General features: G+C 44.3%; 1 protein-coding gene across 6 annotated transcripts in view; it reads left to right on the top strand.

Annotated features, from left to right (window-relative positions):
- The window catches only part of GDPD5 (glycerophosphodiester phosphodiesterase domain containing 5), a 344,747-nt gene that overhangs the window by 278,670 nt on the left and 41,061 nt on the right, over positions 1-25,016 (top strand). For all 6 annotated transcript variants that reach the window (XM_089678003.1, XM_089678001.1, XM_089678002.1 and 3 more), the window contains 4 exons: positions 4,594-4,744; positions 8,415-8,636; positions 14,837-14,991; positions 21,068-21,215. In XM_089678003.1, coding sequence (XP_089534129.1) covers positions 4,594-4,744; positions 8,415-8,636; positions 14,837-14,991; positions 21,068-21,215 — 676 coding nt within the window. The remainder of the gene's footprint in view (positions 1-4,593; positions 4,745-8,414; positions 8,637-14,836; positions 14,992-21,067; positions 21,216-25,016) is intronic.

Genomic DNA, 25,016 nt, shown 5'->3' with positions numbered 1-25,016 from the left:
TCTGCCATGGTTGGAGCGGTCTGGGTTTGATGTAGCATGTGGTTAGGGGTGCCAGAGAGTCTAGGGTAGCTGATAGTGAGTCGTTGTACGTGTTAGTGGCTAGGTCAGGACAAGACAGTGGAAGGATTCTGTCGTGTAGGCGGTCGGCAGCTGAGTGGAGGGGGGCCGGGTTCAGGTTGCGAAGGTTGCGGCTGGTGATGGTTTGGCGCTCTGGGGGGGGGGGAGTTAGGGGAAGGGGAGATGGAGAACGTGAGGAGGTGGTGGTCGGAGAGAGGGAAGGGGGTGTTAGGGAACTGGTTGAGGGTACAGAGGTGGGAGAAGACGAGGTCCAGGGTGTTCCCAATGATGTGGGTGGAGGATTGAGTGTGCTGTGTGAGCGCGAAGGAGGAGGTTAGGTGGAGGAATTGGGAAGTAGCCGGGCTGTTGTCATTGATGGGGATATTGAAGTCCCCGAGGATGATGGTTGGTAGCTCAGAGGAGAGGAAGAAGGGAAGCCAGGCAGCGAAGTCATCCAGGAAGCGGGGTATGGATCCGGGAGGCCTGTAGATCACTGCGATCCTTAGGGGGGTGGGTGAGAAGAGCCGGATGCAGTGAGCCTCGAAGGAGGAGAAAGTTAGGGAGGGAGGATTAGGGAGGACCTGGAAGGTGCTCAGCGGTGATAGGAGCAGGCCGACCCCACCACCTTTGTGACCGCTCAGTCTTGGTGAATGGGACCAGACGAGACCTCCATAGGAGAGTGCCGCAGGGGAGGTGGAGTCAGTGGCCTGTACCCAGGTTTCGGTGATGGCTAGGAGGTTAAGGGAGCGGGAGATAAAGAGGTCATGGATGGCAGTAAGTTTGTTGCAGACCGAGCGGGCGTTCAGGAGTGCAACCGAGAGAGGGGGGATGGATGCGGGGAGAAGGGGCACAGATATGAGGTTGAGGGGGTTACGGCAGCTGGCGGGAGCAGGGGGGTCCCTAGAGGAGGGGTGAGGTGGCGAGGGGCCAGGGTTCGGGGAGATGTCCCCAGCAGATAGGAGAAGGGTGAGGAAGGTGGCATGGGAATGGGAAGTGTAGGAGCGTGTGGGTCTGATAGTGGTGGCACGTGGGTCGACGGGGGAGTGGAGTAGCAGGAGGAGGTGGTGAGTGCCGTAGTGGGGAGAGGGGAGTAGTGAAGGGGCAATGTAGAGCTGTTTTGGGGGGGTAGGCGGGTAGAGGGAGGCGATTTTTGGGATGGTGGAGAGGAAAATGAGGAGGAGGAGTGCAGGAGGCATGTTGGGGTGGGTGCGGTGACAGTTGGGTCAGGGGAGGTGAAGGGATACAGGTCAGGGCAAGGTGTGTGGGGAATCTGTGTTACCATGGGAGAGTCATTTGAGTCCTTCTGTAGGGGTAGAGTGAGGGTGGAGGGCGGCAGCTGGTTGGCAGCAGTCTGTGGGTGCAGTAAGCTGGCGACCATGGGTGCTGTGGCATGTCTTCAGTGGGTACGGTGGTTCGGCTAGTGGAGGGGTCGTAGGGTGCGATGGCTGGGGGTGATGGTAGGCACGGCGACTGGTGATGCTGGCGGCTCGGTGACTGGGGTTGTTGAGGCCAGGCGTCGGGTGCTGAGGGCTCGGCGTCGTGAGGCACTGAAGGTGTTGAAGGATCGTCATCAGAGTCGAGCGGGGCGTTGCGGTAGCGATCGTCGGCCCTGCGTGGTTTGTGCTCAACCGTGATCTGTTGCGGCCGGTAGGAGAGACCGCAGCTTCAAGGGTCGTGGTGGGCCATTAGTCGCCGGGGCGTCGCCAGAGGGAATAGCGTGCCGGAAATCAGGGTGCTGGGCGAGCGTTCCCTGGTGTGGTGGCTGGCTGGTAATCCCAGGTGGGGTGGTGGGCAGGGGATCCCCGGTGGGATGGTGGCCGTGCTATCCCTGGTGGGGTAGTAGCGATCCCTGGAGGGATAGTGGCTTAGGGTCCCTGGTGGTTTGGGGTTTCAGGTGGATGGTGGGATCCCTGAGTGAGTGAGTCCCTGGAGGCTGGCGGTGTGATGGTGGTTGGGCTCCCTGGTGGGTAGTGGGCGCCCCTGGTGAAGTACCTGGTGTCCTGGAGCGTCGGTGGATCCCTCCTGGGTTAGCAGGACCGTTCGTGGTGGTGGTAGCTTCCCGGAGCAGCGGAGGCGTCCCGCCGCGGCCGCAATTCCCGCCGCGATTCCAGCCACATGCATTTAATGGATAGATCAAGGGCAGGTGAACCTGAGGGAGCCCACCCCTCTTAAAGGAAAGGGAGTGCACTGGACCCCAGCATGTAGCACAATGGCAACCAGGGTCCTAGTGCACCCACTTACCAAAACTCCAACATGCAAATAAAAGTGGCCACCTGCCCAAGTCTATAACTGGCTTATGAAGCAAGGCCCCATGAGATGCCCCTGGTACCTTTTTTTTTGAGTTTGGTCAAGGACACAGGGGCCCCATGATCCCCTATTGCCCGGGGGCCCCATGAGTTGTCAGTCCGCCCCTGCACATCACATGATGGGTAAAAGCAATGAGATTTCTCAAGTTCTTTGCAACTGTTGGAGCCATAACCGGGAAGTGGAAAAAACATAATTTCACCATAAACCGGCCATGACCAGGTGCTCCTTGCAAGATTTCTGATAGAGGAGTGAAAAGAATTATCAAAAGAGTTGTCTAAGAGGCAAGGACCACTTGTGGAGAGCTTCTGAAAGACCTGGAATTAGCAGGTACAGTTGTTTCAAAGAAAACAATAAATAACGCACTCTATCGCGATGACCTGTATGCACATGCACCATGAAAGACTCCTTTGCTGAAAAAAAAGCATGTTGAAGTTCGTTTAAAGTTTGCTGCATAACGTTTAGACAAGCCTGTAAAATACTGTGAGAATATAGTCTGGTCAGAGGAGATCAAAATTGAACTCTTTGGAGGCCATAATACACACCATGTTTGGAGGTCAAATGGCACTGCACATCACCCCAAAAACACCATCCCAACAGTGAAGCATGGAGGTGGGAACATCATGGTGTGGGACTATTTTTCAGCATACGGTACTGGCAAACTTCACGTCATAGAAGGAAGGATGAGTGGAAAAATGTACCAAGACGTTCTTGATATTAATCTGCTGCCATCTACCAAGACGATGATGAATCGAGGGTGGACATTTCAGCAAGACAATGATCCCAAACTCAAAGCCAAGGTAATTCTCAATTGTTTTCAAAGAAGATAAAGCAGCTAGAATGGCCCGGCCAATCACTTGACTTGACTTGAATCCAATAGAAAATCTATGGAAAGAACTAAAGATCATTTTAGAGGCCCACAGAACTTTCAAGACTTAGACTGTGTGGAAGAATGGGCCAAAAATCACACCTGAGCAATGCATGCGACTAGTTTCTCCATACAGGAGGCGTCTCGAAACTGTCATTACCAACAAAAGATTGTGTACCAAGTATTAAATACATTTCAGTTAGCGTGTTCAATACTTTTTCACAGCGCCGTTCTATTTTATTACACATAACTTAATTTCTGAACTTGGGTGCGTTGTTACCGGCATGTGGTGACAATTTCATGTCGGTAGCATCTTTAGAAATATATTTACTGAGAATAACGGTGACGTGTTCAATACTTATTTTACCTGCTGAATAATAAATTTAAAAAAATAAATAAATAAATATATATATATATATATATATATATATATATATATATATATATATATATATATATATAAATAATATATTCATCAGCCACTTTATTGGGTACACCTTGCTAGTGCCAAGAAAATATCCCCACACCATCACACCACCATCTTGAACCGTTGATAGAAGGCAGGATCCATGCTTTCATGTTGTTTTTTTGAGTTGAGCTACTGTTGCCTTTCTGTCATCTCGAACTAGCCTGCCCATTCTCCTCTGACCCCAGCAAGGCATTTTCATCCACATACCTGTCGCTCACTGGATAATTTCTCTTTTTCGGACCATTTTGGCTTTCATGTCGTTTACACAAAATTCTGACCCCACCATCTGAATATCGCAGCAATCAGTCTGCCCATTCTCCTTTTTTTTTTTTCTTTTTTTTTTTGTCCACACAACTGCTGCTCACTGGATATTTTCTCTTTTTCGGACCATTCTCTGTAAACCCTAGAGATTGCTGTGCGTGAAACTCCCAGTAGATCAGCAGTTTTTGAAATAGACCACCCAAGCTGGCACCAACAACCATGCCATGTTCAAAGTCACTTAAATCCCTTTTCTTCCCCATTCTGATGTTTGGTTTGAACTTCAGCAAGTCGTCTTTGCCATGTCTACATGCCTAAGTGCATTGAGTTGATGCCATGTGATTGGCGGATTAGCAATTTGTTACCAAGCAATTGAACAGGTATACCTAATAAAGTTGTGAGTGTTTATATAAGCTGTGGCTGCATTGCATTACTCACCTTGAATCCAGAGCTCTGTATTTTTTTTGCATTGTGTTGCTGTGGAGTTTGGATGGAAGATAAAAAAAAAAGCCTAAAAATACAGCTGGCAGGGTCTTGGGAGAAGGGTGGTGTCGGCAGAGCACGGATCATGGAGTTGGGCTCTAAACAATCCTTTTTCATGAATTTGCCCTGACAAGTGTTGTGTCCTTTCCTCCAGCCATGATGGGATTCCATTTCTCATGCATGATAGCACACTCCGACGAACCACGAACATCGAACGAGTCTTTCCTGAGTTGGCCTCCGAACAATCATCCATGCTTAACTGGACCATCCTTGAGAGACTGAACGCCGGGGATTGGTTTCTGAAGGTAACAAGACAATGGGGCTGATTTACTAAAACTGAAGAGTGCAAAATCTGGTGCAGCTGTGCACGGTAGCCAATCAGATTCTAACTTCAGCGTGTTCAATTAGGCTTTGACATTAAATTCTGGAAGCTGATTGGTTTCCTGCAGATCTGCACCAAATTTTGCACTCTCTAGTTTTAGTAAATCAACCCCAATGTGTTATTTTTTAACTGGCAATGCCTCTGGTGCCAACACCTCCATTTCTTCAAATGACGGCAGCAGTAATTTAAAGCAGTAGTAACCTCAAAAGCAATCATTTTATTATGTGTCAGCTTACAGATTCTTAGATGTGATGGCTGAATTTAGGTTTTCTTTCCTTTTTATATTCACCTGGTGATCCTGCCAGTAAGTCTGTTGCATTTCAACAGAACAAGCTGTCCTGCAGGTGTATCAGTTAGGCCCCTTTCACACGAGCGGATCGATGGGGTTTGCCTGTCCGTTTTTCAGGCCGACTCAATCGGTCCATCCATAGAATTCTATGGACCAGCAGGTGTCGGCAGACAATCCGCAAACATCCAATACGATCCTGTAGGCCAAAAAACAGACGAATGGGGATCCATTCCTCATCCGTCTGATCGGATGACAATCGCGTGGATATGGACAGGCGGTCAGTTTCCATCCGACTGTCCCATTGAAATCAGCGGGCAGTGTCTGTGTCCAGGGGTGCATTTACCACAAGGCAAACAAGGCATTTGCCTAGGGCGGCATTTTTCAGGGGATTCAGCACTGCCCCTTGGAAGAAGGGACAGAAGAAGGGACACATGTGGCATGGGGACCTGGTGGGTTCCAAGAGATGCTGTGGGTTCATGACGGTGGATGCACAGCCCGACTCTCGTTCCTGGGGATGTCCGGAGCTGTGAAGGTGAGTGGCTTTCTCTCTCTAGCCATGGGGGATGGTGGCTGGTGTATGGGGGCAGTGGTAGTGGAAGGCTCGGGGAGAGGGCAGGGGTGTTCTTGGTCAGGCCCTTTCTGCGGGGGGACGCAAATTTTTGTGTTGCCTAGGGCAGCACAAAACCTAAATACACCACTGCCTGTGTCCTCTCTGCAGCAGCAGAGCGGACAAAGACCTGTCGTCTGCCTGCTCAGCGGAGATCAGCGGAGGGGCCTTACACCTCCATCATTTAACACTGATAGAGGTGTTTACAATGATCAGCTTTTATTTATTTATGTAAAATCTTCATCCCAAAAAGAAAAAAAACTGCTGTAACTGCATATAAAGTGTGATCTGGAGTTTAGCCTCAATTTATTAAATTAAATCTGCTAGTCCATCTAACACTCCCATCCCACCAGATTAGGAATGCTGCTGTTCAGAAATGCCCCCTGTGCTCAGTGGCGTCCCGGGGCAGGTGCAGGGGGTGCGCGCCGCACGGGCTGAAAACAGACCCGCGTCACGAAAAGGTAAGTTGTAAAGCAAGCCGACGATCCCCTCAGGATGGATCCAATCCATCCTGCGGCGATCGTCGGCTTTCTTTACATCTTACCTTTTCTTGGCGCAGGTCCAGTGTCACCCCGTATAGGTTGCATGCCGATGATCCCCGCAGGATGGATTGGATCTACGGATTGGGAAGCATAATGGATCAGAGTCTGATCCATTATGCTCAATCTACAGATCCGATCCATTCTGCGGAGATTGTCGGAGGGGGTGTCACCGGGTGACACCAAGTCTAGGGACGCCCCTGCCTGTGCTTAGTCATCCAGAGTGGGGGCACTTTAATATATGAGGTGTTACTGGGCAGATTACCAGGTGAAAACACAGTGGGGGAAAAAAAGCTTAAAGGAAAATGAATGCAGCCACCATATCTAAGGATTAGTAAACTGCAATAAATTACATTTTTGGTTTTGTTTATGACCACTTTAATCCTCAGGCATGATCATATTTAGGCCATCGAGTTGAATGTTGTTTCAAAGTGCAGCCACTATGCCCACTTCCCTGTGTATTGCTGGGAGTTTGTATTAGACATGGGTTCTTCGGAGCAAAAATCAGCCGTGCCGGTAGATTGGGGCTGCCATGGCACAGAGGGAAGTACAATGTAAGTCACATTACCAACCTCCTGTAAAGAAAAGCTGTTAGTTTGTCTTTTCAGCAGAAAGGGCTGTACCGTGATTCACAGCCATGCACACAATAAAGTTGAGCTAAACCCAAGAACAAAAATGTCATATATTGCATCAGTTTTGGTTTCTGCATTTAAAGCGAAACGTCACTCTGTCAATCAACATTGACTATTTTTAATCCTTATGCTGCTATTAGTAAATAGATAGGAAAGTATATTATATTTACTTGTTTTAAACAATTTATTCCGTTTCTTCTGTTACTTCCTGGATTCTTGCCTAGGCAAATGATGTCATACATTCCAGGAGTCTTCTGGAAGGGAGGAGGAGTTTTCACAGCTGAGCACACTCTCCTGCATGTATGCCTGAGCTAAGGGCAGCTGGATTCCAGGAAGTCAATGCTGCATGAATCATCTGCCCTTATTCAAGATGGCCACTGCCAGAAATGCTAGGGCGTGTTTTTCAAAGTGATTTCTTAGCAAATCGAGCATGGAGACATGGATGGATGGGGGAGTTTGCTTTGAATCAGGGGCGGACTGACCATTTGGAAACTCGGGCACTGCCCGAGGGCCCAGGATCAGTAGGGGGCCCCATGAGATGCCCCTGGTACCTTTTTCATAGGCTTTTTGAGTTTGGGCAAAGACACGGCCCCATGATCTCCTATTGCCCGGGGGCCTCAGTCCGCCCCTGCTTTGAATTTTATATTAGCGGTTTTGCCTGTGGTGCTCAGATACAGTGTAGTTCCGCTTTGTTTTTTTGTTTTTTTTACCCCCCTTTATTTTGACCTGGTGATGCACTCCTGCCCTAAGCTAACAAAGCTCACTCACTGTACTCTGTATATGGAGTAGCAGTATTTTCACCCTAGGACAGGAATACATACTGTCCCCCCTCTTTTCATCTTCATTAATATACTGAGGAGATATTTTCTAGCTCGTAGAGCTGAACTTGACCCCTTCTTCTTTTCGGCACTGTCACACTTTGACCAAACAGTAGGGATGCGTCGATATCAGTGCCGATAATGAGTATTTTCATGAGTACTCATGAAAATACTCCCGATACCCTAACTGATAGTTGCATCCATTAATAGCATGCGATTTGAACAGGAATGCGATCAGACGGCATCTGATTGGCCAAGCACTGTGCAGCCTATAGGCCAAAAAGGTGCTGAAAATAAATTCATATCCATTTAAATTCATGATATTAATTAAAAAGTAAAATATAATACAAATAAAAAATATTTTTTGAAAAAAACACTCCATTTTGATTTTGGTGTTCGGACAAATGCATCCTTAATTTTCGGTTTCGGTCCAGAATTTTCATTCCTGTACATCACTATAACCCTCCCTTGTGCTATCCAAAATGAAAAACAAATTTTGCCTTTTAGCTCTGCTTTATCAAGTCATCAAGGTAGAGATGTTAAATGGCGTACATGGAAGGCAGATGGTTTCAAAAGGGCTCCACCCTTGTTCAGGGATGGTTGTTTCATTTTACGTAGCCGGCTTCTTTCATGCATCTTGCCAATCAGTTGTCTTCTCTGTCCAAAATGTACCTCACTGTCTGCCTTTTGTGCTTCTTTAAACTTTAGACCGACCCCTTCTGGACAGTCAGTTCCCTTTCCCCCGTTGATGTCACTGTGGCTGGGAACCAATCCGTCTGCAGGCTGACTGAGCTCTTGGAGTTGGTGAAGGAAAGTAACGCGTCCATCCTACTGAAAGTCCACTCTGTCCCATCTGACCATCCTCACTATGGAGATTATATTAACATTACTGTCAACACCGTCCTACATTCTGGAGTTCCACAGCAGCAGGTGAGTGTCATTGTGTCTCAGTGTCCATGCAAGACCTACCCAGCCTCAGATCAGCTCTAGGTGCAGACATTTTGGCTGATGACATGGCTTTTGTAGACTTTGTAATGTCTGCCACTGCTAGTTTGAAGGTGTTGGAATTATGGTACAGGAAAGTGATAAATCTAGAAGAGATTGTACAATCACCTTCAATCGCTATATAGGCCTCCCTGGACGGACACAGACAGGAGTCTTGAGGAGATACTTATCGTTGTGCTTTAGAAATGTATTTTGTGCTCTGCTGGCTTTGGGACCGCAAAGATGGTGGCATACTTTTCTTGTGAATGGAGTAGTGTGGTGTAGGGCAGGTTTGGGTATTTGTGTGTCTTCTGACTTCTTAGGAGATACTTTCTCAACATTTTTAACACTGAGAAACACTTGAAATAAGTGTAAGGTCTCAGGGAACTCTTTCTAAGATTAATCCTTAGGTGGTCATTAGGAAAATACCCTTTACATTGGTGATCAGTGGAAAGAATGCCCCATCTACAGTCATGGTTGGAATGCCATCCTTACAACAGCTAATTGAAATTGTCGTTGGCACCATCAAATGGGAGGCCAGCTAAAGGAACCCCCTTGAAACTCTTGGAGGAACCCTGGTTGAAAGTTTGTTTTAAATATTAATGCACATCAATCTCTAGACTTTAATCAGAATGGCGTGAAAAACAAAAACCATGCAGTGTGGTAGAGAGGTAGCCTTGTGAACCGAAATGTCTTTATAAGGACAATGAACCAGACTGGTTCAAGCAAATAGAAGGGCTCTAGTAACTCAGATGAACGCTTTTTATAACAGTGGTGAGCATGTTGAACTAGATAGTGTGGATGTCACAAGTTAGCGTGCAGTTTCTTGTTTGATTATTCTTGCCTCATTGCTGCAGTGCTGTTCCTGATCCCTTTCACGTGTGTTTGTGCTCACCTATGGACGTCATCTGCTATTCTCTGGGTTTTATTTCCTTCCCTTCCATCACTTCCTGGCTCGCCTCCTTGTTTGCCTGCCTATATAAGACATGCTCAGACTAGGCCACTTTACCTGAGCAACTTCCTAGTTGTCGGAGCTCCTGTGTGTTGCTTTCTCCTGCATACTGCATTGACTACTCGTGTACCAACCCCGGCTTCGTTCTCTGACTGTGCTTGTTTTCCGCCTGTCCTGACCTCGGCTAGTCTGTCGGATTTCTGTTTGTCTCCTCCCATTGTACTCTGCTCCCGCAAACGGTCTCCTTATCCTCAGCTGGGCGTACCTCATTGCTGCAGTGCTGTTCCTGATCCCTTTCACATGTGTTTGTCTGTGCTCACCTATGGGCGTTGTCTGCTATTCTCTGGGTTTTATTTCCTTCCCTTCCATCACTTCCTGACTCGCCTCCTTGTTTGCCTGCCTATATAAGACATGCTCAGACTAGGCTAGTTTGCCTGAGCAACATCCTAGTTGTCGGAGCTCCTGTGTGTTGCTATCGCCTGTATCCTGCATTGACTACTCGTGTACCAACCCCGGCTTCGTTCTCTGACTGTGCTTGTTTTCCGCCTGTCCTGACCTCGGCTAGTCTATCGGATTTCCGTTTGTCTCCTCCCATTGTATTCTGCTCCCGCAAACGGTCTCCTTATCCTTAGCTGGGCGTTCCCAGGGGCCGCGAGATGGTCCCAGCTTGCTGCAAGTCCATGCCCACCATCAGGTGCTCTGCTGAAGAAGCAGGCTGGGGCTTAGACTCCGTGCCCTGGAGAACCCTGAGTTGGTGGTCTACAAGGACTCACTACCACAGGTTTGTGGCAGTGGGATTTTCAGGGTGCAAATTTTGAATGATAGACCGATTTTAAAAACCACAATAAATTTTATTTAATCTTACAGTAAAAAAAAAAAAAAGGGGGGGGGGGGGAAAGAGAGTAAATCATTACAATACAGTAAAAACAAAAATTGAAGCTTGGCTGTATTGTTGCAGTAATTCCCTACATTTTTCGCCCAACAAGGGCTTCTTCAGTGGTGAGAAAAAAGCTTCAACCGCAATATAGTCTACAATATATTAAAAAGAATATACATAACCATCGGAGTTATGACAAACATCCACACAATGAGCATAATAATCAAAAGTATAAAAGAATGCACCGGCTCACCGGCTAGATTTCAGGCTCACGGAGCTACTACCGCATATCAAAATGCACTATCAAATAACTTAGTTGGCCTATGCATCTGTGAAATTGTGGAGGATATAATGGGGATCAAATATCCATCTAAACATAGGTATAAATAAGCGCAAGTGAATTCATTACATTTTTACCAATATGGGGCAAAAAGAGAATCAGAGGGAGAGAGAACACCAGGTGATGTCAAGTCATTGCAATATATAAAAAAAATTAATTAAAAATGAATTTACCTGTAAATTATCAGAATTCAGGCAATAGAAGAAACAAAGCAGTTTTTGACTCAAATTGTTGATATACAATTCAGCCACTAGATGCCAGGAGAGGTCTCAAATTCATAGAATATTAGCTGTAAAAATCAAAACCATGCATTATACAGAATCACCCAGGTGACTGAGCAGCAGGGGCGGACTGACCATTTGGAAACTCGGGCACTGCCAGAGGGCCCGGGGTCAGTAGGGGGCCCCATGAGATGCCCCTGGTACCTTTTTCATAGGCTTTTTTGAGTTTGGGCAAGGACACAGGGGCCCCATGATCCCCTATTGCCAGGAGGCCCCATGAGTTGTCAGTCCGCCCCTGCTGAGCAGTCACCATTTTCCTGAAGCTCTCCCCTCAACACAAGTCTCTCAGATTACCTCCAGGGGGTCTCAAAACATCTCTTGAGATCCTACATGTGCACAGTTGATTAGCCAAAGGGCATATCTTTATTCCCACCCTATATTTATACCCTCCACGCTGGCCGACGTGTGACGTCATAGGCCGGGTACGGACTGTGATGAGCAGAAAGCATGTCAAAATGCACAACATGCCAAACCTTGAAGCGAATGGACTACAGAAACAGAAGACCATGTCAGATTCATCTCCAATCAGCCAGAAAGCTCAGGTTGCAGTGGGCATAGGCTCACCAAAATGTAAACGGTTGAAGACTGCAAAAATGTAGCCCGATCTTATGAACCTCAAGTTCTGCTGAGACACATGGCAGGCCATTTGCTGAATCTGAACCCAATAGAAGACCACTGGGATGTGGTAGGGCAGGAAATTTTGTAGCATGACTTTGCAGATGACCGATCTGCAGAAACTGCATGATGCAGTCATGTCATATTGGACCAGAATTTGAAAGTAATGTTTGTAAAATGTGGAACCCATGCCTTGTAAAAATTTGAAGCAGGTTTGAGACCAAAGGGAGGCCCTTCCAGTATTGGAATAGTGTTCCAAATAAATTGCTGAGTGAATGTACACTCACCGACCTCTTTATTAGGTACACCTGTTCAATTGCTTTGTAACACAAATTGCTAATCAGCCAATGACATGGTAGCAACTCGGTGCGTTTAGGCATCTAGAAATGGTGAAGACAGCTTCCTGAAAGTCAAACCGAGCATCAAAACGGGGAAGAAAGGAGATTTAAGTGACTTTGAGCGTGGCATGGTTGTTGGTGCCAGACGGGCTGCTCTGAGTATTTCAAAAGCTGCTGATATACTGGGATTTTCACGCACAACCATCTCTAGGATTTACAGAGAATGGTCCGAAAAAGAGTAAATATCCAGTGAGCGGCAGTTGTATGGACAAAAAAAAGGAGAATGGGCAGACTGGTTGCTGCGATATTCAGATGGTAGGGTCAGAATTTGGTGTAAACAACATGAAAGCGTGGATCCATCCTGCCTTTTATCAACACTTCAAGCTGATGGTGGTGTAATGGTGTGGGGGATATTTTCTTGGCACTAGCAAGGTGTACCTAAGAAAGTGGCCGGTGAGTATATATGCATGTTGGATGCTGCTACCATGAACAACTTTTTTTTTTTTTTTGTGGATTGCTTTGTCATATTGAAAAGGAAAACAAATAAGGAATGTTGACAGGTCATTCCAATAATTTACACCAAAAGCAAATCTATTCTACTTTAGTATTGGTGCTAAATCCTTCAACTCTACAATAATAAAGACATCCCACCCTTTAAAAATGAAATGAAAGGCCTGTAATTCGATTAACCTTTTCCTGCAGTTTTAGCGCACATTTGCCTGCCCATGATGAGGGGGCCCTAATGCTGTTTGCATGCATACAGTATCTTACAGAAGTGAGTCCACCCCTCACGTTTTTGTAAATATTTGATTCTATCTTTTCATGTGACAACACAAGAAATGACACTTTGCTACAAAGTGATGTAGTGAGTGTACAGCTTGTATAACATGTAAATTTGCTGTCCCCTCAAAATAACTCAACACACAGCTGTTGATGTCTAAACCGCTGGCAACAAAAGTGAGTACACTCCTAAGTGAAAATGTCCAAATTGGGCCCAAAGTGTCAATATTTTGTGTGGCCACCATTATTTTCCAGCACTGCCTCAACCCTCTCGGGCATGGAGTTCACCAGAGCTTCACAAGTTGCCACTGGAGTCCTCTTCCACTCCTCCATGATGACATCACGGAGCTGGTGGATGGTAGAGACCTTGCGCTCCTCCACCTTCCATTTGAGGATGCCCACAGATGCTCAATAGGGTTTAGGTCTGGAGACATGCTTGGCCAGTCCATCACCTTTGCTCTCAACTTCTTTAGCAAGGCATTGGTCATCTTGGAGGTGTGTCTGGGGTCTTATGTTGGAATACTGCCCTGCGGCCCAGTCTCCGAAGGGAGGGGATCATGCTCTGCTTCAGTATGTCACAGTACATGTTTGCATTCATGGTTCCCTTAATGAACTGTAGCTCCCCAGTGCCAGAAGCACTCATGCAGCCCCAGACCATGACACTCCCACCACCATGCTTGACTGTAGGCAAGACCCATTTGTCTTTGCTCACCTGGTTGCCACCACATATGCTTGACACCATCTGGACCAAATCAGTTTATCTTGGTCTCATCAGACTACAGGACATGGTTCCAGTAATACACCATCTGGACCAAATCAGTTTATCTTGGTCTCATCAGACTACAGGACATGGTTCCAGTAATCCATGTCCTTAGTCTGCTTGTCTTCAGCAAACTGTTTGCGGGCTTTCTTGTGTATCATCTTTAGAAGAGGCTTCCTTCTGGGACGACAACCATGCAGACCAATTTGATGCAGTGTGCGGCGTATGGTCTGAGCACTGACAGGCTGACCCCCACCCCTTCAACCTCTGCAGCAATGCTGGCAGCACTCATATGTCTATTTTCCAAAGACAACCTCCTGGATATGACGCTGAGCACCTGCACTCAACTTCTTTGGTTGACCATGGCGAGGCCTGTTCTGAGTGGAACCTGTCCTGTTAAACCTCTGTATGGTCTTGGCCACCGTGCTGCAGCTCAGTTAGGGTCTTGGCAATCTTCTTATAGCCTAGACCATCTTTATATAAAGCAACAATTCTTTTTTTCTGATCCTCAGAGATTTCTTTGCCATGAGGTGCCATGTTGAACTTCTAGTGACCAGTATGAGAGAGTGAAAGCAATAACACCAAATTTAACACACCTGCTCCCCATTCACATCTGAGACCTAACACTGAGTCACATGACACCGGGGAGGGAAAATGGCTAATTGGGCCCAGTTTGGGTGTGGGGTGTACTCACTTTTGTTGCCAGCGGTTTAGACATTAATGGCTGTGTGTAAAGTTATTTTGAGGGGACAGCAAATTTACATGTTATACAAGCTGTACACTGACTACGTCACATTGCAGCAAGGTGTCATTTCTTCAGTGTTGTCACATGAAAAGATAGAAAAAATATTTACAAAAATGTGAGGGGTGGACTCACTTCTGTGAGATACTGTATATCCATCAGCCAACTCCACTGTTCTTTGCTGAGTGCATGCCCACTGCTCACTCTAAGCCCAGTGACCGAGCTATCATTGACAACTCCTGGTCAACGTTTGATTGGGCAGGGGTCCTGATCTTATGACCACTTCAAAAGCCAATCACAGCAGTCACATGATCAGGAACTTCACCTCCATTGTCAGTTTTTCAGAACCCCTTTAAGGACCAGGGTGTAAGGAGGCTGTGCCATACTCTGCATGGTTGATGGACTTTTGGTTGTGTTGACTTCCTGTGAGTGAAGATGTCTTGATACTTTGTTTCCCCCAGGTTGTCTGGCTCTCTGATCATGAGAGAAATTTAGTCCGAAAGCTGGCTCCAGGATTCCAGCAGGCCTCCAGTGTGAAGAGAGATCCACAATACTTGGACAGAGACATCACCTTCATGAACCTGAGGTATACTGAGGTCGACCAAGAAGACATCAGGTGAGTGTCTTTCATGGTTCTCAGCAAGGGAATCTTACAGCTAAATTCCAGGTATGGTCATTTTTACATAGGTGCATTGGTCTAGCCTGGATCAATGTAAGTATGCATGTTCCATACCTGTGTGATCCCTGTGGAAGCTGGAAATACTTGTAATATGCTCCACAAGCTTTCACGTCCCATGCTGAGAATCTTCCCTCCTGCTTATTGAATACAGGAAGTTGCTGGCTCAGCAGGGGAGCCATTCAGAGAACACTGCATTTTCTGAATGAATACAAAGTGTTCTCTGAATGGACTAGGTGGTGATCATGATGCAAAGTGAAAATGAAAATGCAAAGTGTTCTTCGAATGGCACCTGCGTTAAGAAAGCGACCTCCTTTGTTCACATTGCAGAAGGACAGTTGCTCAGCACAGGATCTGAAAGCTAGCGGAGATCGCTGTAGTTCTAGCTTCCACAGGGAACCCGCAGGTATGGCACATACAGTATATACTTACATGGATCCAAGTTTGACCAATGAGGCTATATAAAAATTGCCTTACCTAGAATTCCTCTTTAAAACGAGGTCAGCTGCTTTTTCCAGTTTGTTATACAGCAGTGCTGTGTTGTGGGGCTGCAACTAACAATTATTTTCATACTGACTGGGCTCTTCTAACATATGAATATGCTTTGATCTAAACCATTCCATTGTAGCTCTGGCTGGATGTTTTGGGTCGTTTTCATGCTGGAAGGTGAACCTCCAGCTTCCCTGTCGCTGCTGAAGAAAGGAATCTCCAAAACATGATGCTGCCACCACCATGTTTCACGGTGGGGATGGTGTGTTCAGGGTGATGTGCAGTGTTAGTTTTCCGCCACACAAAGCGTTTTGCTTTTAGGCCAGAAAGTTCAATTTTGGTCCCATCTGACCAGAGCACCTTCTTCCACATGTTTGCTGTATCCCCCACATGGCTTCTTGCAAATAGGACATCTTATGGCTTTTTTTCAACAGTGATTTTCTTCTTGCCACTCTTCCATAAATACCAGATTTGTGGAGTGCACGACTAATAGTTGTCCTGTGGACAGATTCTCCCACTGTGGATCTCTGCTGCTCCTCCAGAGTTCCCATGGGCCTCTTGGCTGCTGCTCTAATTAATGCTCTCCCTGCCCGGCATGTCAGTTTGTGGACAGCCATGTCTTGGTAGATTTGCAGTTGTGCCATACTCTTTCCATTTTCAGATGATGGATTGAACAGTGTTCCGTGAGATGTTCAAAGCTTGTGATATTTTTTTTAAACCTAACCCTTCTTTAAACTTCTCCACAACTTTATGCCTGACCTATCTGGTGTGTTCCTTGGCCTTCATGATGCTGTTTGTTCAGTAATGTTCTAAAAAAAAAACCTCTGAGGGCGTCATAGAACAGCTGTATTTATACTGAGATTAAACTACACACAGATGGACTCTAATTAGGTGACTTCTGAAGGCAATTGGTTCCCCTAGATTTTAGTTAGGGGTATCGGACTAAAGGGGGCTGAATACACATACACGCCACACTTGGGCTATTTTTTTTTTATAACCTACAGTATTCTGGCCATACACAAACAAATGTTTCCTTTTGGTTTTAAAAGCATTCGTTCATTTTTTCTAATTGTTAATGCGGTCAAATTGATGTTTGTTTTCAACCACAGTGATGGGAAAATTCAAAGGAGCAAAATAGAAAACTCTTCTCAATCCAACAAATTTTCTGACCGTATATGTGGGTTTTTCGTTCAGAAATTACACTCATTTTAAAATTGAATTTTAAAAAGCAAGTGCTATTTTTGAACGACATTCGTCCATTCATTCATTTTATCATCTGTCATGATGGGGTAAAAAAACACAAAATAATGCCCTTTACAGTACAAAAACAGTAGATAATTACTACTCTAAGGGGTTAATTTATACTGGTAAACAGTGAAAGTAATTGTATTTTTATATATATATATATATATATATATATATATATATATATATATATATATATATATATATATATATATATATATATATATATATAGTACAGTGGGGATCGAAAGTTTGGGCACCCCAGCTAAAAATTTGTATTAATGTGCATATAGAAGCCAAGGAAAGATGGAAAAATCTCCAAGAGGCATCAAATTACAGATTAGACATTCTTATAATATGTCAACAAAAGTTAGATTTTATTTCCATCATTTACACTTTCAAAATAACAGAAAACAAAAAATTGGCGTCTGCAAAAGTTTGGGCACCCTGCAGAATTTATAGCATGCACTGCCCCCTTGGCAAAGCTGAGACCTGCCAGTGTCATGGATTGTTCTCAATCATCGTCTGGGAAGACCAGGTGATGCCAATCTCAAAGGTTTTCAATGCCCAGACTCATCTGACCTTGCCTCAACAATCAGCACCATGGGTTCTTCTAAGCAGTTGTCTAGAAAACTGAAACTGAAAATAGTTGACGCTCATAAAGCTGGAGAAGGCTATAAGAAGATAGCAAAGCGTTTTCAGATGTCAATATCCTCTCTTTGGAATGTAATTAAGAAATGGCAGTCATCAGGAACAGTGGAAGTTAAAGCAAGATCTGGAAGACCAAGAAAAATATCAGACAGAACAGCTCGCAGGATTGTGAGAAAAACAATTCAAAACCCACGTTTGACTGCAGGATCCCTCCAGAAAGATCTGGCAGACACTGGGGTTGTGGTACACTATTCCACTATAAAGAGATACTTGTACAAATATGGTCTTCATGGAAGAGTCATCAGAAGAAAACCTCTTCTACGTCCTCACCACAAAAATCATCGTTTGAACTTTGCAAATGAACATATAGACAAGCCTGATGCATTTTGGAAACAAGTTCTATGGACCGATGAGGTTAAAATTGAACTTTTTGGCCGTAATGAGCAAAGGTACGTTTGGAGAAGAAGGGGCACAGAATTTAATGAAAAGAACCTCTGTCCAACTGTTAAGCATGGGGTTGGATCAATCATGCTTTGGGGTTGTGTTGCAGCCAGTGGCACAGGGAACATCTCACGAGTAGAAGGAAAAATGGATTCAATAAAATTTCAGCAAATTTTGGATGGTAACTTGATGCCATCTGTGAAAAAGCTGAAGTTAAAGAGAGGATGGCTTCTACAAATGGATAATGATCCTAAACACACCTCGAAATCCACGGGGGATTACATCAAGAGGCGTAAACTGAAGGTTTTGCCATGGCCTTCACAATCTCCTGACTTCAACATAATTGAAAATCTATGGATAGACCTTAAAAGAGCAGTGTGTGACAGACAGCCCAGAAATCTCAAAGAACTTGAAGACTTTTGTAAGGAAGAATGGGCAAAGATACCTCAAACAAGAATTGAAAGACTCTTGGCTGGCTACAAAAAGCGTTTACAAGCTGTGATACTTGCCAAAGGGGGCAGTACAAGATATTAACTCTGCAGGGTGCCCAAACTTTTGCAGAAGCCATTTTTTTGTTTTCTGTTATTTTGAAAGTGTAAATGATGGAAATAAAATCTAACTTTTGTTGACATATTATAAGAATGTCTAATCTGTAATTTGATGCCTTTTGGAGATTTTTCCATCTTTCCTTGGCTTCTTTATGCACATTAATACAAATTTTTAGCTGGGGTGCCCAAACTTTCGATCCCCACTGTGTGTGTGTGTGTGTATATATATATATATATATGTGTGTGTGTGTGTGTGTGTGTGTGTGTGTGTGTGTGTATGTGTATATATATATATATATATGTGTGTGTGTGTGTGTGTGTGTGTGTGTGTGTGTGTGTGTGTGTGTGTGTGTGTGTGTGTATATATATATATGTGTGTGTATGTGTGTATGTGTATATATATATATATAATGTGTACAGGGTACGTGAACTGGGAGTCAGAGATGAAGCTACATGAAGGGTGCAGGGGAGAGTATGTATCTTTTATGTTAAAGTAGTACTAAAGGCTGAGACTTCTTTGCATGGATATAATCATTTTAAATATAATACACAATATTGGTAAACTTTGTAATTGTAATACCTTATATTACCTCCAGTCTATCAGCCTCCAGCTTCTCTGGGTTCAAATGTGGATGTTTCCTGCACAAAGCCCTTAAAGTGATTTGTAAACCTTAGATTTTTTTTTTTTTAGACTACAAACTTGTCATACTTACCTGGTCTGTGCAATGGTTTTGAACAGAGCAGCCTTGATTCTCCTCTTCTGGGGTCTCCCACTGGCCCTTCTGGCTTCTCCTGCCCTCAGAGTGCCCCTATAGCAAATCGCAAAGTATAGTATAGAGTACCCCTGTGGCAAAGTAAAAAAACTTCTACCTTTACAATCACTCACTCCCTTCTCCTACCCAGAATTTTATGGCCCATGAGGCATTGCTCCTCAAACATTCGCAAGTTCTCAGGCACTTACTGACAAGTATGGACGGTGTACTGAGCTGTATGTGCGCTGCACTGTGTTTTTTGATATGTAATAAAAATAATGCAATCTGTATGCAGGCCAACTAATCGGCTGACAAACTAATCGATTGTGAAAAGAGCTGACAACTATTTTCATCATCGATTATGTCGATTAGTTGTTTCAGCCCTACTGTGCCTGTGCTGGCCCAACTCCTCCACCCCTCCCCTCACCTCCCTACACAACCTTTTATGTAGCTGCTGGAGTAAGAGCAAAGTAGAACACTATTGAGTGTCACTTAAAGCGGAGCTCCACCCAAATGGGGAAGTTCAGCTTTAAGCCTTTGTCCCCCGCTCCCCATTAAGGATTGGCACCTAGGCGATCGGAAGCGGAAGTTGTCCTCCCTCCTCATAGTCTTGTGGGACACGTGACAGCTCCTAGAAGACTATGGGGCCAGTCACAAAGCACAGCGCTTCTCGCGCATGCGCAGTGGGCACACGGCTGTGAAGTCGCAAGCTGTCACAGCCGGGTGCCCACACTAAAGATACCGGCACCAGGGAGAGAAGACGGCCGGTGAAACCAGCAGCGGTGAGGACGCCGCTGGACCGAGGGACAGGTAAGTGGCTGTATTTTAAAAGTCAGCAGCTACAGTTTTTGTAGCTGCTGACATTTATTTATTTTTTCAGGTGGAACTCCGCTTTAAGTACCTGCTAGGGCTGACATTTATAAGATGGCGACATTCAGCAACCGTCTGTTTTTGGATGTCTACACAAGAGACTTTTATATATGAGTAAAATACATGAACCCTTTCGCTGCCAGTCGTTTTTGCATTTTTTTGGACACATGTTTAAAAAAATCATTTTATGCCTGAAGATTACACAAACCACCCAAACATTATATATTTTCTGAAAGCAGATACCACGGGGGGCAGTGGAAGCAATCGGGTGGCAGCGCAGCCTCCCGACTGCTTCCACCTGACAGGCTGGTGTCTGCCTGTCGGTATTACACATAATCCCGGTGGCTGCAGCCACTGGATTGTGTGTAAAACGCCCTGTCAGGTCCCTACGATGTGCGGAGCTGGCAACGAAAGGGTTAAATACATTAAAGTGGTTGTAAACCCTCACTTATGCCCAGTGAAGTAACTGGCTTCAAATGATATACAGAGATGAAACAAATCCTCTTGTATAGGTTGTACCCGTTTATCTATTGCCAGCTGTCACCTACATCCATTCCAAGTGCAGACTGTACACAGGATCTCTCTGCTCTAAAAAGCAGGGGGTGGAGAGCTAAAGTTACATCAGTGACAAGAGTTCTGAGAGATAATTGGATGGAAAAGAGACACCCACTTTCACACAGGAACAGAGCCGAGGCTGTCAATCAGACTGTGCCCTCCTCTGTCACCATTTTTCTCTTGGTGTCAGGAAAACTTGTCAGAAGCAACTTATGCTTTAAACAGAGGAAAGAGGCAGCAGACAGAAATTACACCTTAGTGCTCTGGATTGAGACAAGTACACACTATAGAGGGATTTGCTTTGTTCATATTTCATGTCTGAGGTTTACAGCCACTTTAAATGAATAAATCTTATAGGAAGATTTTTTGTTACAATCAGTAGTCTGGTGACAGCAACTGTCTGTTTCCAGCCAGCAGGCATCTCTCTACACTCCGTAATTTCAATTTTCATTTCCCTTCTAACAGAAAATACCAGTCGCACAACCTGACTCTCAACACGTACGTCGTCAACGAACCCTGGCTGTTCTCGGTGCTGTGGTGTGCTGGGGTCCCGTCCATTACCTCAGATTCTTCACATATTCTAAGTAAGGTGCCTTCTCCCGTCTGGATATTGGTAAGTCATCATTCCTAAAGTGAGTGGTGCTGTCGTCAGCACCAACATATTACTGCCTTATATTCCTCCTTTAGGTGGCAGCACTGATACACTGCTGTGCCTCGGGAAGTCTCAGTTTTCAGAGCTGTCACATGAATGACAATTATTCAGTCATGCAACACTGCATCCAAATGAAATTTTTATGCTTTTTCTTGAGACAGAGCTTTCTTTTGGTGGTATTTAATCACCACTGGGTTTTCATATTTTGCTATATAAACAAAAAAAAGACAATTTTGAAAAAAAAAACATGTTTTATTTGTTTCGGTTATAAAACTTTGCAAATAAATAATCTTTCTTCATAAGTTTAGACCAAAATGCATTCTGCTACATTTCTTTGGTAAAAGTAACCCAAATTAGTGTATATTATTTAGTCTGTGAAAGTTTTTTTCTTTTTTTTTTTTTTTTTTTTATAAACTGATATATACCGGTATACTGGAGAATTGATCAATCCTGATGCCTATATAATTTCTTAACCACTTCCAGTCCGGACACTTTTACCCCCTTCCTGACCAGGGCAATTTTCAGCTTTGAGCACCATCACACTTTGAATGACAATTGCGCGGTCATGCAACACTGTACCCAAATGAATTTTTTATCTTTTTTTTTGAGACAGATAAAACTTTATTTTGGTGGTATTTATTCACTGCTGGAATTTTTATTTTTTTGCTATGTAAAAGAAAAAGTCCAAAAATTTTGAAAAAAAGTTTCTTATAAAATTTTGCAAATCATTTTTCATCATAAGTCTTGGCCAAAATGTATTCCGTTATCTTTTTAGTAAAAAAAAAAAAGCCAAATTAGTTTATAACCAAAAATGATAATTTTTAAACATTTTTTTAAATTGTATTTTTTTTTTAAATTATTATTTTTTTTTTTTTACATACTGTCACCCTAGCAGTACAGTGTCACCATGGTGACACTGTACTACGTTTGGGGGGTGATGAAGATTTTTTTTTTTTACACTTATTGCTTTTGCACCCATATAGGATGTAAAAGCAATCATTTCTCTTTCTCTCTGTCTGTATTCTTGCAGCCATTGAGAACTACTGAGTGAGCTGTGATTGGTCACATGGTACAAGGCTGTTGTGAATAGCCTTATACCATGTGACCTCTGTGATCATTCACAGATTTCACACGTAGCAAGCAATGATGTCACAATTGACATCTTGCTTACTACTTTGCATGTGATCACTGATTGGCCAGTCAGTGATCACATGATCGGGACCTCGTACAGAGGTCACGTCCCATCGGTGTTTCACCCCGGATCACGGCGCTGCGTGCTCCCAGGGAGCGCACACAAGCAGGGTGCGGGGAGGCCATTTATAAACGGCCACCCAACCCTGCACTGCCACCGTCCGGCCATTTATATACAACGGCCGGTCGGGAGGTGGTTAAGGCCCAGAAATACTGGACAGTATGAATACCCCCCAAATTACTCCTTTTTGGTAGACAGTCTGAGAGATTTAGTAAGAGGCATTGCGAGTTTGTTTGTTTTTTTTTTTTTTTTTTGAAGTTGTCTTTATTTTATTTATTTTTTATTTTTTTGAAAAAAAATGAGGTGTAATTATATATTATGACTTGTGTGGCAGTGATCGGGGATACTGTAACTGGCGTGGTGGTGATTAGGGACAGTTTGGACTTTTTTTTTTTTTCTTTTTTCATACTGTCACCAGTAGTGATGGGTCGAACACCCCCATTTCTTGAGGTAGGTTTGAATGTTTGACCGCGAACTTCAAACAGGGACAATTCACTAAATGGTATCTTACGCATCTGAGTATGTGGTAAGATACCGCTCAGCTACTAAAACACCACATGGGTTTTAATAAGTCATGCAGTATTTTAGTAGTGAAGACATTCTTTAATGTTTCAACTGTCAAGAATTGCCATGGGACCCCCCCTCCACTCATACCAAGCCCTCACATCTTTGTAAATATTTTATTATATCTTTTCATGTGACAACACTGAAGAAATGCTCAGTTTCAGGGTCTTAGCAATCTTCTTATAGCCTAGGCCATCTTTATGTAGAGCAACAATTCTTTTTTTCAGATCCTCAGAGAGTTCTTTGCCATGAGGTGCCATGTTGAACTTCCAGTGACCAGTATGAGAGAGTGAGAGCAATAACACCAAATTTAACAGAATAAAAGAAAAATAGGTGAGCGCTAGGTAATGGTGGAAAGCAGCTAGCACAGAAGACTGGTAACAATCCCCAAAAATGAATATGTAAACAAGAGCAGCGCTATAGTACTAGGATAAAACAAAGTGCATCACATGAAAAATGTATCAATATATGTTAAAGCGGAACAGTAAAGTGCATTACTTGAAAGAGTAGAAAAAAATCCGCTAAATAATATGATAGAATACAACTAATTAATGCATTAAAAACTGAATTGGTAATATGGAACAGCAAAGTGCACCATATAGAAGGGCAAAAAAAAGTATATTATAAAGTGTCTCATATCATGCATAGATAATGCCTGTGTTATCGTATGCAATATAAATAAATATAAACTAAATGTTAAGTAAATAGCAAAATATTCTATTTTATAATATAATAGGTAGCCAAATATTATGGATAATCAAAATTAGTATTGTCCGTGATATGGTGTAATCCACATAGGTGTCCGTTGAAATAAAGTGTAGCGAACTAATGTGCTGGATGTGAGCATGATAACAGTCACGTAGGGGAATCTTCCACCTATAGTGGATGTACACTCACCAGAATATGACTGGTAGCAGGCATTTCAAGCAACACATCTTGGGGCAGGGGGCAGCCAAGAGGTTAGAATGGACTGTCATCTAGGGCTTTAGAATGGACTGTCATCTAGGGCTTTAGAATGGACTGTCATCTAGGGCTTTAGAATGGACTGTCATCTAGGGCTTTAGAATGGACTGTCATCTAGGGCTTTAGAATGGACTGTCATCTAGGGCTTTAGAATGGACTGTCATCTAGGGCTTTAGAATGGACTGTCATCTAGGGCTTTAGAATGGACTGTCATCTAGGGCTTTAGAATGGACTGTCATCTAGGGCTTTAGAATGGACTGTCATCTAGGGCTTTAGAATGGACTGTCATCTAGGGCTTTAGAATGGACTGTCATCTAGGGCTTTAGAATGGACTGTCATCTAGGGCTTTAGAATGGACTGTCATCTAGGGCTTTAGAATGGACTGTCATCTAGGGCTTTAGAATGGACTGTCATCTAGGGCAGGGGGCAGCCAAGAGGTTAGAATGGACTGTCTTCTAGGGATTTAGAATGGACTGGTATCTAGGGCAGGTGGCAGCCAAGAGGTTAGAATGGACTGTCATCTAGGGCTTTAGAATGGACTGTCATCTAGGGCTTTAGAATGGACTGTCATCTAGGGCTTTAGAATGGACTGTCATCTAGGGCTTTAGAATGGACTGTCATCTAGGGCTTTAGAATGGACTGTCATCTAGGGCTTTAGAATGGACTGTCATCTAGGGCAGGGGGCAGCCAAGAGGTTAGAATGGACTGTCATCTAGGGCAGGGGGCAGCCAAGAGGTTAGAATGGACTGTCATCTAGGGCTTTAGAATGGACTGTCATCTAGGGCTTTAGAATGGACTGTCATCTAGGGCTTTAGAATGGACTGTCATCTAGGGCAGGGGGCAGCCAAGAGGTTAGAATGGATTGTCTTCTAGGGCAGGGGGCAGCCAAGAGGTTAGAATGGATTGTCTTCTAGGGCAGGGGGCAGCCAAGAGGTTAGAATGGATTGTCTTCTAGGGCAGGGGGCAGCCAAGAGGTTAGAATG

This window comes from Staurois parvus, unplaced genomic scaffold (assembly GCF_062004578.1).
Source record: "Staurois parvus isolate SC_StPar_1 unplaced genomic scaffold, SC_StPar_1.0 ptg000196l, whole genome shotgun sequence".
In the NCBI taxonomy this organism is placed as follows: Eukaryota; Metazoa; Chordata; class Amphibia; order Anura; family Ranidae; genus Staurois; species Staurois parvus.
The sequence above is the reverse complement of the archived record's forward strand: the minus strand, read 5'-3'. Positions and strand labels throughout refer to the sequence as shown.